The following is a 16,490-nucleotide window of genomic DNA, read 5'->3' as shown; positions in this document are numbered from 1 at the left end:
TCGATTCCTGGCTTGGATCACTATGTGTGGAGTTTGAATGTTCTCCCTCTGTCAGTGTGGGTTCCCTCTGGGTGCTCGGGTTTCCTCCCACAATCCAATGATGTACAGGTTAGGTGCACTGGCCATGCTAAATTCTTCCTCAGCATACCCAAACAAGCACCCGAGTGTGGTAATCAGGGGATTTTCACAGTAACTTTATTACGATGTGAATGTAAGCCTACTTGTGACTAATAAGCAAGCTTTAAATTTAAAATCATATATGCTAAACTTGGGCTGCTGGTTAGAATCAGGTTCATATTAAGTCATCAATATTACCCACTTTAAATATTATAAATTAGCACTGAAATAAGCTGATTGCTCAGAAACAATTAAACATCCTCCAAATCACTTACTTTCAAATGATCTTTTGATAAACTAAACTTCATTTTCATTTATGCATAGTATCCCATTTCACATTTTTGGGGTGAACGCAAAGACAAGGAACAAAACTGCGGCCTGCAGCACTTTTCTGATTGAAAAGCTATGTACATTTAGCAGGTTTCTTGACTGGCCACGTTTCCCACCTCATTCCACAAAAGGGTACTCAAAGCATAAATCAACCAAAACAACGCTGCCGCACGTCGTCGTGTAGAAACAAGTTACAACTGCTGTTCGATATTTTAAAAGTAGATATTCAAAATGTAATCTATGCTATAGAAAACAATCCATCTGAAAATAATCTTAATCATACTCAATAATTACGAATTAAGCCTTCGCGCCGAATGTGTAGATTTTAGACATGATAAATTAACGTGGTTACTTTCATAAATAAACTCGTTAATAGAATTGCTGACAAATCCAATTTGTCAAATCTTTCACTGCGTTATTTTGTATTGATTTTAGATACATTATTGCATACAAGCATACCAGTCATCGCGCTTATATGGAAAGTCATTTTCCCCAAACTATAACAACTTCAGACACCAAGATTAAATGCATCGATATGTTTCATAAGAGTAGGATATCCATTCGACAGCAAATTGCATCCACCGGACATTCTGTATTGTCTGGAGCGACAATCATTTTTGCACCACTCTGGGGAAAAAAATAACACTTTTCACAGAACGTCGATCTAGCTCTAAACAGTGGAGAGACTCCTGCAGGTTGAGAATTCATAAAAGGTGTGTGAAGAAACTGCCAGTGTTCTACCATTACGCATTTAAAACAAAATAGTGATTAAATCGTCTAATGGCCACGAGTGAAGAAGCACTCTGATCACAGGGAACATGCATAACAAGAAACAGCAACGTGTTACGGATTTTCATCGTCTCATGGATTCAATGTTTCTTACATATATTTAACGCTCACATGAAACATATTGATACAAATCGGGCTATGCAGTGTCAACCTGTACAACAGTTTTAACATAAATAGTATTTTTAGGATGTATTTGCTTCGCAACAGTTCGTTCTTCTTTCATAGCGAATGTTACACGAGTCAAATAAAGAGCATATCAATATTTTCAAAACAGGTGAACAATGATTTAAAAGGGCCGAAATACTGATGACTGGGTTGCAATGCCGATCGTGAAAAGCTTGCTTTAAAAACACAGCACATAAGCACTTCTTGATCTTTTCAGGAATGGGTGTACAATATTTGACCGCATGACCAACTAGCTAACTCAAAAATTAAAAACACTTCTGTTTCAAACTTTAATGGGCGGAGACCCAGATGTTTTACTATCTCTTCATCTGTCATCTTTTACAACAATTCATTAATGGAATGGGGGGGGAGGGAGAGGGAGAAGAAAAAAATGAAAACTTCACAATAAAGATCACGGGTGGGTACAAAGCAATCAAAATTAAAAATCAAGGTAACATAAAACCAGATTTTCCACTTGGAATGCTTTTTTTTAAACTGAGGGTACAAGTGCGCACTTTGAAGAGGGGAAGCACTGGATTTTTAGTAGGTGGCACAATTCTCATACGAAATAAATACTGCATACACATTAACTTATAATCAAGCTGGTCTTTGTGGTCTAAGATTACATAGCAATGCTCAAAAAAAATGAAACCAAATCAACCCTCGGCCGTTTATCTGCGCATTTAGTAAGTTTGCCTTTGTACTGATCAGTCAGTCACCTTGAGCTAGTGGATACGTTAAAAGCACACGCACACTAACATCACACTACAAAAACTCGCACATGCACGCCACAAACTGGCTCAATTTACTCATCCGACAGCAATTAACTTGTGCCGAATGACGAGCGGGTCTTTTTTTTGTGTTGCAATATTTGATTTCCAATATACACGAACAATAAGAACAAAATAAAAATCACATCCAAGATTTACATGCACGAAGGATTTTTTTTTTACACAAAAATAGACATTTCTGGGAGGAAGAACCCAGTCACAAAGCAACAACAACAAAAAAACTATCACTTACCTGAGGAACACGAAATCAGAAAAACGGCAAACGCAAGCTTGGTACCAGCTCCCATGATCATGTGTTTTAATATTTTCAAGAAAATAAGTTAATTAGAACAAAACGATCGTTGTTTCGCCACGGCGAAGAAAAGGGGGAAAAAAAATCTCTTCACGACTCCACGTCTCCTGACTTGCTGCTGGCAGCAATCCACCTCGTAGCAAAAATTTCCCCCCACACACACATAGACACGCTCTTCACCGGGCAACTTCATTCATGAGGAATTTTAAACAGCATCAGACTCCGGTTGTCAATTTTATTTTTAACAAAAAAAATCGGCATCGATCGATAACGTCGTCAAAAGATGGCTTTGTGAGATAATTTTTTGGGGAAAAAAAACCGCCATTCACATAAAGTGAGGGGTGGGAAGCTGTTGGCGTGCAGAGAGAGAGAGAAAAAAGACGGGGATGCAAATCCTCAGCTCCTTTGACGGGAATGGTGTACTCGAAGTCTCCCGGAATTCATAATTAGCGAAGTAGGCCTAAGTCCAAAATGGCGTTGAGTTGTTTTTGTTTCCTCCCCCTCCCATCCCCGCTCCCCTCCCCCCCGCGGACACACACCCCCGCCCCTCCCCCATCGCGCGCTTCGCTCCCTCCCGCCTCGAGGAGGATTTAAAAAAACGGCAAAACTGGCTGGGGGCCGCCCCCTGAATGTTGCAAGAGTAAGAAGGGAAGTGGAGGCGGGGGAGGTGCTTTTAATTGACATCCCCTCTTAGCCACTCACTAAATCGGCCTCCTCTTGGCGTCAGAGTGATTGACATCCCTTCTGACCAATAGTGAGCATTCACTTTCTCCTCCGCGGGGGTGGGGGAAAAAAGGCGCCTTTATTATTGGAAGCCGACCAATCCTCTTGCAGCAGGTGGGCGTGGTCATTGTATTGTGTGCCTGCGTGTGTTTTGGCCTCGCTGCTATCAGGAGTGGTTGAAGCCAAGCGTTCTCAACCTATCTCTCCCCGGGGACGATTGACGTGTGCGTTCACCAATCAGCAGTCAGGAATCGCTGGGCTTGCAGCGCGATTGGCTGAGGTGTGTGTGTGGCGAGGGGGCGGGGAAAATCCAGATTGACGAGCAAAGGCGCCCGCAGCAAAGGAGTTTGACAGTTGGTTGGAAGCGATGCATGACACATGCAGGGGGCAAGGTGCACAACATGAGAATGTGGTTGCAGCCCAGATGTACAGTGCTTAAAAAGTTGGCAGTTTCCACCAATTTACCTGATCTTGAAAGGTTACTGTGTTTTTTTTATGGCTACACGCCAGCCCGAGACATCACAATAAGAAAGCTCTCTCTTATTTCCCCCCTTCCTCCATCATCCTTGTCCTCTAGCTCAAGTCAAAGGCTGAGCCAAATCAATATTCAGGGTAATAAGATTCTTCGACTAGCTGTCGCTTGTCGAAATATATTCTTTCCATGCCAGCCCAGTGGCTTTCAGCCCAATGCTGCTACATGTTATATTGTTTCTCTCTATCTGAAGAGGGAGGGTGAGGGGTGCGAGGGCACTACATCAATGGCTAATTAGACCTTTTTCAAATAACCCGCTATTTTAAGACCCGACGATTTGGTGCCGTAACTCATTTGGGACCGCACACTGGCAGCAATTCTGGATTGGTAGACTGTGCAATCAGGATGAGCACGTTTGCACCCACACGTACTTTCATGTCAGGTGGCAAACTCCACTTCTGAATTCTTCTCTCTCTGCTCCAGTTCCGCATTGTCGACGCAGGAATTTACCGAAGCTAATTGAAATCCTTCTATTATGTTCTCCCGGTGAGTAATTAAACAAAACACATCGATGGTGACTCACAGTTGCTGCTCAGAAGTGGCGTACACGTTAACACAAAAACATGCCCTCTTTCTCCCTGAAGAATGCAACTACACGTCAAGTGTATAGGATTTCATATCCCTTGTTGAGAAAGAAACAGTACGATAAACTGGAAACCCGGAAAGGCAGCCACTCGCACAATTACAAAACAAAACGTTGCGGTTTGGCACTATGCATATGGACGGATTGGATGTAAATGTTGAGAAATCGGGAACTTATTGCTTTTAGTTGTACCCAATCTCAACATCAAACATTGTAAGTGGTCAGTGGTGCCACTGATAGTTCTGAGCTCCAATTAGACAACCCTTACACTGATCAAAGTTTGGAAGTTACATCTTTGAGCTTTCTTATACGGTGCCCTCCTATTTCATCTCGTTGATCCCACCTTGGAAAATTGCAATTCACTTCTAAGAGTTGGGAGTGGTAAGGGAGAATATGGTTTGGCTAAAATATTTTCCATATGTTCTATTAAAAGACTGCTGGATGAGTATGTAGGATTTAATGGGATTGGGAGTTACAGATAGTTCTATGGCTTGGTAGGTACGGATGTGATCGGCGCAACTTGCGGGCCGAAGGGCCTGTTTGTGCTGTAGTGTTCTATGTTCTATATGTGAGATATTATAGTTTATAGATCTCATTAATTTGATTTCATGTATTTATGGCCTAGTTTAAATGCTTTAAAAAAATCTGGTTATAAAATACATAACCATAGAATGAAGTTATGGCATCATGTGATATAAATTGATTGGGGAGAAACATTCTAAGACTTGTCATTTTATTTTCCCTTCTGCCAACCCTCAAAACTTAAAGTAACTATTACTCATCGGCCCATATACGTTGCCAATATTTCAATTGGATTTTTCAGGCGGTATTTTCCCAGATCACATTCCCAGTCTGCCTCTCAAAAGTGTAATAGTGTTTGCTGCAACCGCCCCACATGCAGGGCATTTTGTACTCTCAACAAGTTTTTGCATTGAGCAAGTTTTTTTCTTTCTCACTTCCGCAACGACAACGTAAATAAATTATTCCTTCTCACAGATTCACAACCAGAAGAATTGGTAGTCAACGCTTCTAAAACTCTTCATAATGTTAGAAATTATGAAATTTAGCATAAAGATTTAAGTACAGGTTTAATCCTTTGTCAGTGCTGAGTTTTTCAGGTACTGGTAAGATTGCTACATTTGGGTTCAATGTCTTTGGCTGATTTTCTCCTCTCCAACGCAAATATTCGACTCCCGATTATTAACTAGTGACTCTTGCTGAAAGGATGTATAGGTTGATGGAGGGAAAGAAATCAGATTCAGCCGTGACTAGTGATCAATTAGCCGACTGATAGTATAAAAGCTCATACATAGATATTGGCTGCTTGAGCAAGGTACCAAAGAACAGCTGGCACCTGTGACATGTAGTTAACAAGCTTCAGGAAATGAGAAAGGTGGGGAAAACAGCTCTCTGGAAGAAAAAGCAATTTTGACTTCTATTGCTATAAATACAAAGCAAGGCTCTTCTTCCTAGATATATTAATGCTGCTTCACTTTTGCAGTTTTTTTTGTTAATGAGAATTGGTAGGAATTATATGCTTTCATTAATATCAAAATTACAATGTAAAGAACTACATGTGTTTTAAAGTTTTATGTGTTATTCACCAGATATCCTATTTAATTTTTTTAAAAGAAGAATCTGAACACTCATTCAAAAATCATTCCAATCTCTCTTTCGCAGATCTGCATGGTGGATGGCACAATGGCACTGCGGTTAGCACTACTGCCTCAGCTTCAGGTATCTGGGTTCAATTTTGCCCTTGGATGACTGTATGGAGTTTGCACATTCTCCTTGTGTCTGTGTGGGTTTCCTTTGGGTACCCCAGTTTTCTCCCACAGTCCAAAGATTGCAGGTTAGATGGATTAGCCATTCTAAATTGCCCCTTACTGTCCAAAGATTTATAGATTAGATGGATTAGCTGTGATAAATGTGTGGAGTTACAGAGAAAGAACAAGGGAGTGGCACTGGGTAAGATACTCTGTAAGAGAGTCAGTGCGAACTCGATGAGCTGAATGGCCCCATCTACCCTGTAGGGATTGTCTGATTCTAGTTATATGGTATGTAACCACAAGGAATGTGAAGTTGTGGCTGCCACAATTTAATAATTAAACATGTGGCTTCTGATTTTAATTTTATTTAACAGATGCTCCCGAATGTACCAGTTTTTTTCTCGTCTGGTTTTCTCGCCTCCATTCTTAAAGGTGGAGACTCATCCCACGGGTAACACCTTTATGGTGCTGGCTGCAGACTTGCACTTCAGTTCAGTGACCATTCTTCAGATCTAAGCCGACTCAGTTAGAAAGCTAGTCAACCATGGAGATTGTCACTGCTTAACTCAACAAAAATAACAAGTTGCATCAATTTAATTCCTTTAATAAAGTAACAGGATCATTCCTGGTTTTATCTGATATTCATTTAAAGGCACCTTCCAGCAGGGGTCACTGGTCAGTGATCAAGCAGAAGGCATTGACGATTTCTTCTGCCACCTTCCTTCCTCTTTAGAGAAGGACACAAGGCTAGATTGAATGTTTTAACAATTGCTCTGACTGAAAAACAATATGCATCAGATCTTTTTGTATTAGTATCAGTTAAATGTTTCCATTGCCAGTCTCTGAAGTGCAGTTCTCTTAGCCAACAGTAACCCTGATATAAACTTGCTGGATTCACTAAACCTTGTTTAAAAAGTGAGTCATCCTAGCAGGTAAATTTAGCACATCTGGCAAACTTACAGTGGGGTTGCTAGCAGTTTGGTTGTGGGAACTGGTTGCACAAACACATCACCGGAATCGAACCAAAAGCAACTAGTCTTTCAAATCAAATTCTAGGTGAGAAGCGTATTTCTTAATTATCTTAGAGGTGCAAAATTTTTGTTTGAAACATAGAATCTAAAAAATCATTCACCTGTAGACAAATATTGAAATATTATATATAAAAATATTAAAATGTAAAGGTATTTCCAAACTTGATTGTTTCAAAATGCTAGAAATTGATAATGTCAACCCATTTTATCAATCTTTATTTTCTAAATTAACTTATCCCTAGTTTGTGTTGAACAGACTATACAATAAAATATGCACAAACTGTCTAGGATATATGATTAGAAAATAGTCCACAGCATTGTTAACAAGCTAATACATATTTAAACTTTTTGGAGCTGCGATTTGGATTGTAGTCATGGAGGGGAGCTGCTGTGTATCAATTGATAAAGATAAAGAAAGATATTATCTCAGTGTTGGAACTGGAGATGTAATAAAAGTTGTGATATTTATTTTGGAACTTGTTAGTGATTTGTATGAAACTATTACCACTTTTGAGGAATAAATCACAAGATGTTTAAAAAAAAAATTGAAGATCTAGCCTTATGAGTAGGTTAGTAGGGTTAGTCAATGAGGTTTTACTTTCCGTAGTCACTTTCCATAAAGTCCTGGAAAGTTGATACAGTAAGTCATTTTGTCACAAAAATACGCCATCATAGAAAATAATCAAAGAGAATAATAATCAAGACAAAATCTTATCCATGCCTAACAAAATTTCTAAATCCACAGTATCTTTGGATAACTCTCATTGTCAAAGCCTGTGAAATGTTCCAGTAATGTCCATGTATTTTAAAGGATTGTCTGTCAATTCTTTGTTTCTGTAATGATTAAATCTTCTTTTGTGAAAGGGAGCACAAAATATAGACATTAGAAATGCTGGAAATATTTTACAGCTCTAGTAGCATCTGTGGAGAGAGAGAGAGAGACAGTTAACATTTCAGGTCTGTGATCTTTCTTCGGAACTGAGAAGGAATCAAAATGAAATAAAGATATCTCTGTAATAGGAAGAAAGGGTACCATTTGGATTGACCTCTACTTAATTTGAAAAAGCCAATGTAAATAAGAAGGGATATAATAATAATGGTCACATTTTAAATTATATTGACTTTTTCTTGTTTGCTGTATTCTCTAGATCATTCTTAAGTAATTAAGGCTAATATAGTGGATTAAATTTTCTTCCACAGACCCAGCCTTCTTTAGTTCCATAAAGCAACCTGGGACAGAATTAAATATATGCTTAGACAGTCAAGAAGGTAAGAATAGAAGAGCTATCAATGCCCTGTGCCAAATAAAAATTAGTCTGACTGATTTGGTACAGAAGAATTGATATTACCTTTCTAACTATCATATACAGCCTATCTACGCTACAAATACAGCACAAGTATCATTAAAAATTGAAATTAATTGAAACCTTCACTTTTAATTTTGCACACTGCACCGAGTCAATTTATATTTATTTTCAATCTTCATTTTAAGTAACAGGAACTTAATAACACTGACACTTCAAAATTAACAAGAAACCATACAGGAAATTATTCAATTAAATCTGTGACATGCTTTCTAGGGTCTAGAAGATGTCAATCAGATGCACCATTTTAGTACCAGGCATTATTTTTCAGTTATCCTTTCAGATTGCTTCACTGTGGTCTTACAGAAAAAGAAGCATTGCTTTATTCAAATATTGTAAGAAACTTGAGTGACACCCAGCTTGAATTCCCCAAGTTAGATTGGGCCTGCTGTATCCCTTCTCCATTTACAGTTATCTGAAGGCAAGCTCCTTGAATGATGGAAGCCTGGCAATTCTAGAGCCTTGGCAGCCCTATAGAGAGAGAGAAGTGGGCACCACCAAGGCAGGCCAGGGACTGCAAAGACAACGTGGAGGTGCTCGCGGAGACATGAATTCAATTCAGATCGAAGGCCAGAGTTGGAGCGGATGGGAAATCCCTCCAGAGGAATCATTTCAATGCAGGTGCGGTTCTTCTTGCCCTTGTGCCTGGCATTGTGGCATGGAGCCTCCAGCTCCGAAGGCTCCCAGCCTGCCAGAGGGAGACTGGCTTCATTGGGCTGGAAGCCTCTGGGCTGGATTCTCTGACCTCGCTGGCAGCTGGGATTCTCCAGTCCTGCTGCCGTGAATGGAAATTTGGCTGTGCACCAAATTCTCTGTTCTGGTTGGCAGGGATGGTGGGATGTGAGCGGCCAGAGAATTCTGGCCTCTGCATGTGGAAGGAGGCTGACAAAACCACAAAGTCATCCTTAATTGTGGCTGTCAACATTTGTACTGTCAGTCTTCATGGAGCAGACAACAAAGCCTATTATCACTCTGCTCTTTGGAAAATTCACCATGGCGCAAATGTCTTGGGGAGCCATTGCCAAACAGCCTCGCCTAGTAACTGCAAGGCTGAGAAATTTCAATTTAAAGGACTTAAGGCTCATTGCCATATTTCGTTTCCTTAAAAATCCCATTATAGATCAACTTTTAATAGTTCCTTCTCTTTTACGAGTATGTGTGGATAGTTTACAGTCCTTCAAATGTGCATTTGTTCTAACATGTTAGAGAATGTACTTAATTTTCGTTGCAATTGGTAATGTTTACATAGAACCTAAAATATTCAAATATTGTAAGTTAATTAAGTAAAGGCTATTGTAATTGAAGCATTCCAAAGACTTCAATAGAATAAGAGTGAAAAAAGTGGAATACGATAAATTTATTCTTACGCCACTTCGTTGCTAGACCTTGGGACATGGGAAGGTCCAATTATAACCACTAACATTTTGTTTAAAATTGGGTGAGATTCAAGACTTCTGAGGGACTGACTCCATCAGTTTCCCTGGCAACTCTCTGAACAAGACCTTAAGAAACCTTGGTGTTGTATTCAACCCTGAGATGAGTTTGAGACCACATTACCATGCCATCACCAAGACCGTTTATTTCCTTTCTACGCTATCCATGCTTCAGCTTATGTCTTTGCTACACCTAGACTTGCCTATTCCTTTGCAACGCTGGCTGGGCTCCCATATTTCCTACTTATTATCCAAAACTCAGCTGCCCATGACCTACTCACAACAAGCCTTGTTCACCAATCACCTTGTGCTCACTGACCTTATAATTGGCTTCTAGTTAAGCAATTGTGGAATTTAAAATTCTCAACCAGGTTTTCAAATCTCCCTGTGGTTTGCCCTTCACTATCTTTATAAAAGGTATCAGCCATGATCAAATGGTGCAGAAGACTCGATGGGCCGAGTGGCCTAATTATGCTCCGAGGTCTTATGCTCTATTTTTGTTGCTTCTTCCTGCCCTACAACCCTCTTCTTCCAATTGTGACTGGTTGTGCATCCCTTATTTTAGTTGCTCCACCATTAGTAGCAGTTCCTTCAGCTGCTGAGGTAAACTCTGGAATTCGCACCCATAACCCGTCATCCACATACTCGGTGCTCTTTCCTCTTAGATGTTTCTTAAATCCACCTCTTTGATGAAACCTTTGGCTACCTGCTGTATTTCTCGTAATGTGTTTTGGTGTCAAGTTTTATTTGATAGCCCTCCAATTTCCAATTGTTGTCAGTGCTAATGAAGCATCATCCAGACTCAAAGTTAGTTCTGTTCTCTCTCCACAGATGGTGCCAGACCTGCTGAGATTTTCCAGCATTTTCTGATTCTGTTTCAAATAAGCACGGTGCTTCAAAACTACAAGAAAATAAAACAAAACTTAGAAACTTAGCTCTATGTTGAGTACATAGAACATAGAACACTACAGCACAAACAGGCCCTTCGGCCCACAAGTTGCGCCGATCACATCAATACCTACCAATCCATAGACCTATCTATAACCCCCAATCCCATTAAATCCCATATACTCATCCAGAAGTCTTTTAAAAGACCCCAGCGAGTTCGCCTCCACCACCACTGACGGCAGCCGATTCCATTCACTCACCACCCTCTGAGTGAAAAACTTACATAAGAACATAAGAAATAGGAGCAGGAGTAGGCCAACTAGCCCTTCGAGCCTGCCCCGCCATTCAATAAGATCATGGCTGATCTGTCGTGGCTCAGTTCCACATTCCCGCCCTCTCCCCATAACCCTTAATCCCCTCTCTCATCAAAAACCCATCAACCCACGTCTTAAAAATATTTAGCGAGGCAGCCTCCACCACTTCAACGGGCAGAGAATTCCAGAGATTCACCACCCTTTGAGTGAAGAAGTTCCTCCTCTACTCTGTTCTAAACCGCCCCCCCTTGATCTTGAGGCTATGCCCCCTAGTCCTACTATCCTTTCTGAGCGGGAAGAGTCTCTCCACCTCTACCCTATCCATCCCATTCATCATCTTATATGTCTCAATGAGATCTCCCCTCATTCTTCTAAACTCTAACGAGTACAAGCCGAATCTATTCAGCCTCTCCTCATAGCTCAACCCCCTCAACTCCGGCATCAGCCTAGTAAACCTCCTCTGCACTCCCTCCAAGGCTAAAATATCCTTGCGTAAGTACGGCGCCCAAAACTGCACACAGTACTCCAGCTGCGGCCTCACCAATGCCCTATACAGCCGCAGCAAGACCTCCCTACTTTGATATTCAATCCCCCTTGCTATGAAGGCCAGCATCCCATTCGCCTTCCTGACCACCTGCTGCACCTGCAAGCTGGGTTTTTGCGACTCATGCACAAGGACCCCGAGGTCCCTCTGCACCGTCGCCTGCTGCAGTTTTTCTCCACGTAAGTAATAATCCTTCCTACCATTATTCCTACCAAAGTGGACCACCTCGCACTTGCCAACATTAAATTCCATTTGCCATTTCCTGGCCCATTCGCCCAGCCTATCTAGATACTTCTGTAGACTCTCCACACCCTCCGCACAATTTGCCTTTCCACCAATTTTGGTGTCATCAGCAAATTTCGACACCCTGCACTCCGTTCCCTCCTCCAGATCATCTATATAAATGGTAAATAGCTGAGGCCCCAGCACCGACCCCTGGGGCACTCCACTAGTCACCATCCGCCAATCCGAATAGCACCCATTGACCACCACTCTCTGCCTCCTATTTGACAACCAGTCCTCTATCCACGCTAACACCCTACCCCCAACTCCATGCCCCCTGACCTTCTGTAATAACCTCTTGTGAGGTACCTTGTCAAACGCCTTCTGAAAATCCAGAAAGACCACATCCACCGGCTCTCCTCTATCCACCGCCCTAGACACATCCTCATAGAACTCCAGTAAATTTGTCAGACACGACTTCCCTTTAAGGAAACGGTGCTGCGTCTGCTCTATCAAGCAGTTCCCCTCAAGATGCCTCGCTATTTCCTCCTTGATGACGGATTCTAACACTTTACCTATAACAGACGTTAAACTAACAGGCCTATAATTCCCCGCCTTTTGCCTGGCACCCTTCTTAAACAACGGCGTAACATTAGCCGTTTTCCAATCTTCCGGCACTTCCCCGGAATCCAGCGACGTCTGGAAAATAACCACCAAAGCATCCACTATCACCTCCGCCATTTCTTTCAGGACCCTCGGATGCATTCCATCCGGTCCTGGGGACTTGTCCACAATCAGCCCCTCCAGTCTGTCGGAGTACTAACCTTATGTTGATGATTTTCCCTACATATTTAACTGGATAACTAATCTATTTACCAGTGAAATCGAACCAAAATAGAAAGCAAATCTCTTAGTCAGTATTCAGAAAGTTGACTTCCTACCAGGTTCGGGGCCTCAGCCATCGCAGTTTGAATACCAATTTAAGGTCACCTGCGAAGCAAGTAGTCAAACAAAGTTTCTCTCAGGTTGCTCAACAGCAAACCTCCGTGTCCATTTCCATCTGCAGGCACTCAACCAGATGCCCCTGTTCAAGCTCTCCCACTTTTTCTAGCCACCTTGCTCATCTGTGCATGTTTATGTTTCAATGTGATGCCTTCTGGGAAATATAAGTGTGATCTCCTGCACAGGTCTGGCCAAGAGAAAATTAAGCATGTGCTGGGAAGTACCACCCCTCCACAAGTTTGTCCAATCCTCCATTACAGCGTGAAATTTTATCTAATTGATGTTTATTGAAATATTGAGCTCCATCTTCGCATCCATTCAGCTCAGTAAGAAAAGACTTTGCCACACCTGACAGACTTGTTGTAGTTGAGGGGGGCTCCAGTTGGAATTTGTGTCATTGCTCTGCTGGCTCAGTTCAGAGGGAGGAAACAGGCCAAAGCACCCATTTCATTACTGGGTGAAGAAATAGGATAAAATGTTGAAAAATGTCTTTCAACTCTCATCTCTTTTCAAGTTCAAACCCTTATACTTTGTGTTAAAGTCATGATGGATACCAAAAATTAACCAACATTCCTGACATCCGGCATGGCTAAGGCAATATTGATGCAGCATTAATTGGATAACATTTTATTGTCATCAGCCTCTAATTTGATGTGCTACTCAAATAATGGGGAAAATTTTACAAGTGCCATTGGACTCCAAGGAAATGACAGAACAGCAGTCCAAGTCCATTTCCTATCTTGTTATTGCTTCAAATTATGAGAGCAGGTTGTCAAACCTAGCCCATTGATGTAATATATTGTCCAAATCATAAATTAAATGATTAATATAATATTAATCAATATTCTCTGCATCATTTCACTGTCTATGTTTCCAGACTCACCCTCCTGAATAATTCGATGCTCTTTCTTCAATACAGAGTGCATTATTCAAAGGTTCACCCTGTTTCTGTGTCAGCTTTATCTTTAAATATAAGAGTTACTGGATTGAGACATGGTGATTTGATCCCTGATGTTCTTTCTCATACTCCCTATCCCAGCATGCGCATATAATTCAATTTGCATAATTTCTCAATTTTCACATCCACTACCTCATTTGCTAAAATTTCTCAGTACAACATTCTCTTAACACATCACACTTCATTCCGTACGTGTTTCGTGCAGGCTACTTTACAGTAATATACACACTTTGCCTTTCTGAAGTCCTGCAATGTCTCCTGCTAGTTCCTCTGCATCACTTACATTACTTTGCTTCTTTTTTGTGATAATTGCCAAGCTGGTTGCCTTTAAATGATTAGGGGCTATCCTTCCCTAGTAAAAAAAATCCGCTCATTTCCTTCCATTATAGTGGCTATTAGTGCTTCAGGGTCTGATTGGCAAAATGAGCTTTTCAAAATTGGCATTATGCCCCAAATTCAGAGCACTTCACAGCTGGATTAATGAATATTTCGACGTTTATGTTGGTTAATTGGCTGATTAACTGCTTGAAAGTGTTAAAGGATAATTATTGCAGGTGGGTCACAAATGTCTCCTTCTTTTATTCCTGTTACTGAAATTGCTTTTTCAAGAATTGCATTTTGCAAAGCAAATCATGTTCCCCTGACTGAATTAGAGGTTGAAATTTATAGTTTTAAAACAGGCATTTCTCCTTTCTTCAACACATAAATCTTAGTGTTTTTAAAGGACACAAACATGTCATGTGTTTCAATGATGGTGATCTCAGCCATTTTTTATTTAAATAAGCATTCACTGTAACCCTCTATTTATCCTTTCTCTCTGCCATCCTGGCAAGGGTTGGGTCATGGCTTTGGCAACTGGCAATGATGGAGGAGGTTCACTCAGTGTTTTGTCACACTTTATTCATTCTCCTTTTTTCATCTTCCTCTACACACTCTGCTTGCCAAACTGCCGATGCATCCACCAGCCATTTCTCTCTGACTCTGCTGTCACATCACACTAACCTTATCATTACTAACCTTATTTGCTTTCTTTCAGATGTTGCAGATGTGGAAATCCTCATCAAACGGAGAAAAAAATGGATCAGTCCTGCTAATGATGCAGTACCACTTATTCTAGCCCTCACAGGCACTAGCTCAGAAATTGGCAACAGGTTCGCTTAGAGGCAAGGCTAGAGGACAAATCTTGGTCAAACATCAGGGACAAGTGTGCAGGAGCTAGGGCAAAGGGATAGTGGGCATAGACCTATATGATGTTCTTCTGTTGTCATAAATCAATTGTACATTAAAGAAATAGATTGAAGGTGCCAGGCTTGTGATTGGGAGTGAGTAAGATACATAGATGTCATCTATAGTTTTGTTTTGTACCCTGAGAAGCCTGTCATGCAGGCGAAACCTAATGCTCTCTTGTTCTAATTTCCTTTCTTCATTGGTATGGGTATGTTTCACATGAGCTTAGTAGCAGTTGACAAGCCAATGCTGATGTTTATCTGAGCAGCTGGTTGTGAGTTAGCATTTACTTCAGACACCTTTGTTAAAACTGATTTATGCATGTTGGAGGCGCCACAAGTCCCTTGCTGGATTAATCAATGAACATAGCACGATGTAGATAGTTTCTGTGACCTCTCAGGTACTTCGATGGACTGCAAACTAGGAAATTACATTGATGTCACCTACTGCAGCTTGAAAGGAACCCATGGAAGTAATTTGATAACCACGGACTCTCTGCTGGAATTATACATAAGCTAAGTAAGCTACAGCTTCGGGCATCACATTGTGAGGGCCTTTATAATGAAAAAAAGTCTAAATTTTAAGCTTTACATAGTTGTAAAATAAAGGAGAGGGAGGAAAAAGCACTCTCTAAAACAAACATTTTGGTTCTGATATGATCAAAATATATATATGGCTCCACAGATATTTGTCATGTTGAGTTTACAAGAAGGAAGTATAATTCATATCCACAGTGCCGCCCTCTCCCTGAACTCTGACAGTCACATGATCCATTTAGACACTTCGATCATTAAATAGAAGTGGCTTGTACAGTTTTTTCAGAACAATAATAAATATGGAAGTTTTTTTAACTTTAAAATGTCTTCTTCCTCCTTTAAAAAAATCTGGAAACAAATGAAGTGTGATCAACATACGATGCAATCATAAGCAATTTTTTTTTCAGAAAAGATGCCCATAATTGTAATAATATCTTGTAATAATATGTCAGAAAATCTTCAGAAATTTTGTGCAGCAGCATCAGTTGTCCTTAGTTCAAGTCACACAAGGGTCTCACTTCTCTCCTTGATAGCAGGTAAATCAATGTATTATTGAAATATATATATACTGCATTTTCTTTACTTCTTGAAAAGGGAGCTGGAGCAGAATTTGGCCACACAGTCGTAAGTGTATAAGGAGGATAATAGGTGCTATAATAAGGACACAGCCTTGCAAGGCACAGGTGTTGAGGATAATTGTACAAGAAGTGTCGTTACCTATTCTTACTGATTGCACGGTCTGTGGGTTGGGAAATCTGGATCCAGTAGCAGAGGGAGGAGCCGAACCCTAGGTCACGGAGTTTAGAGGTGAGTTTTGTAGTAATAATGGCATAATAATTTTATATGTTTCTTTGTAACTCTTTCCTAAGTTTGATGCATT

The 16,490-nt window shown here is 40.7% G+C and overlaps 1 protein-coding gene and 1 long non-coding RNA gene across 3 annotated transcripts in view; one reads left to right on the top strand and one right to left on the bottom strand.

The window, feature by feature from the left end:
• Positions 1–2,971, bottom strand: part of LOC145350267 (activin receptor type-2A) — a 159,795-nt gene extending 156,824 nt beyond the window's left edge. For both annotated transcript variants that reach the window (XM_080199382.1, XM_080199383.1), the window contains exon 1: positions 2,425–2,971. In XM_080199382.1, the coding sequence (XP_080055508.1) occupies positions 2,425–2,485 (61 nt within the window). In that variant the 5' untranslated portion in view covers positions 2,486–2,971. The remainder of the gene's footprint in view (positions 1–2,424) is intronic.
• Positions 2,972–3,906: 935 nt separating this feature from the next.
• On the top strand, positions 3,907–15,983 carry LOC145349757 (uncharacterized). Its single transcript, XR_013888143.1, has 4 exons — positions 3,907–4,225; positions 6,003–6,059; positions 8,323–8,391; positions 14,884–15,983. It is a non-coding gene; the product is annotated as an uncharacterized LOC145349757 (long non-coding RNA).
• Positions 15,984–16,490: the final 507 nt, after the last annotated feature.

This window comes from Carcharhinus amblyrhynchos, chromosome 11 (assembly GCF_965287045.1).
Source record: "Carcharhinus amblyrhynchos chromosome 11, sCarAmb.v2.hapA, whole genome shotgun sequence".
Taxonomy (NCBI): Eukaryota; Metazoa; Chordata; class Chondrichthyes; order Carcharhiniformes; family Carcharhinidae; genus Carcharhinus; species Carcharhinus amblyrhynchos.
Note: the sequence above shows the minus strand (reverse complement) of the source record. Positions and strands in the feature narration are given on the sequence as shown.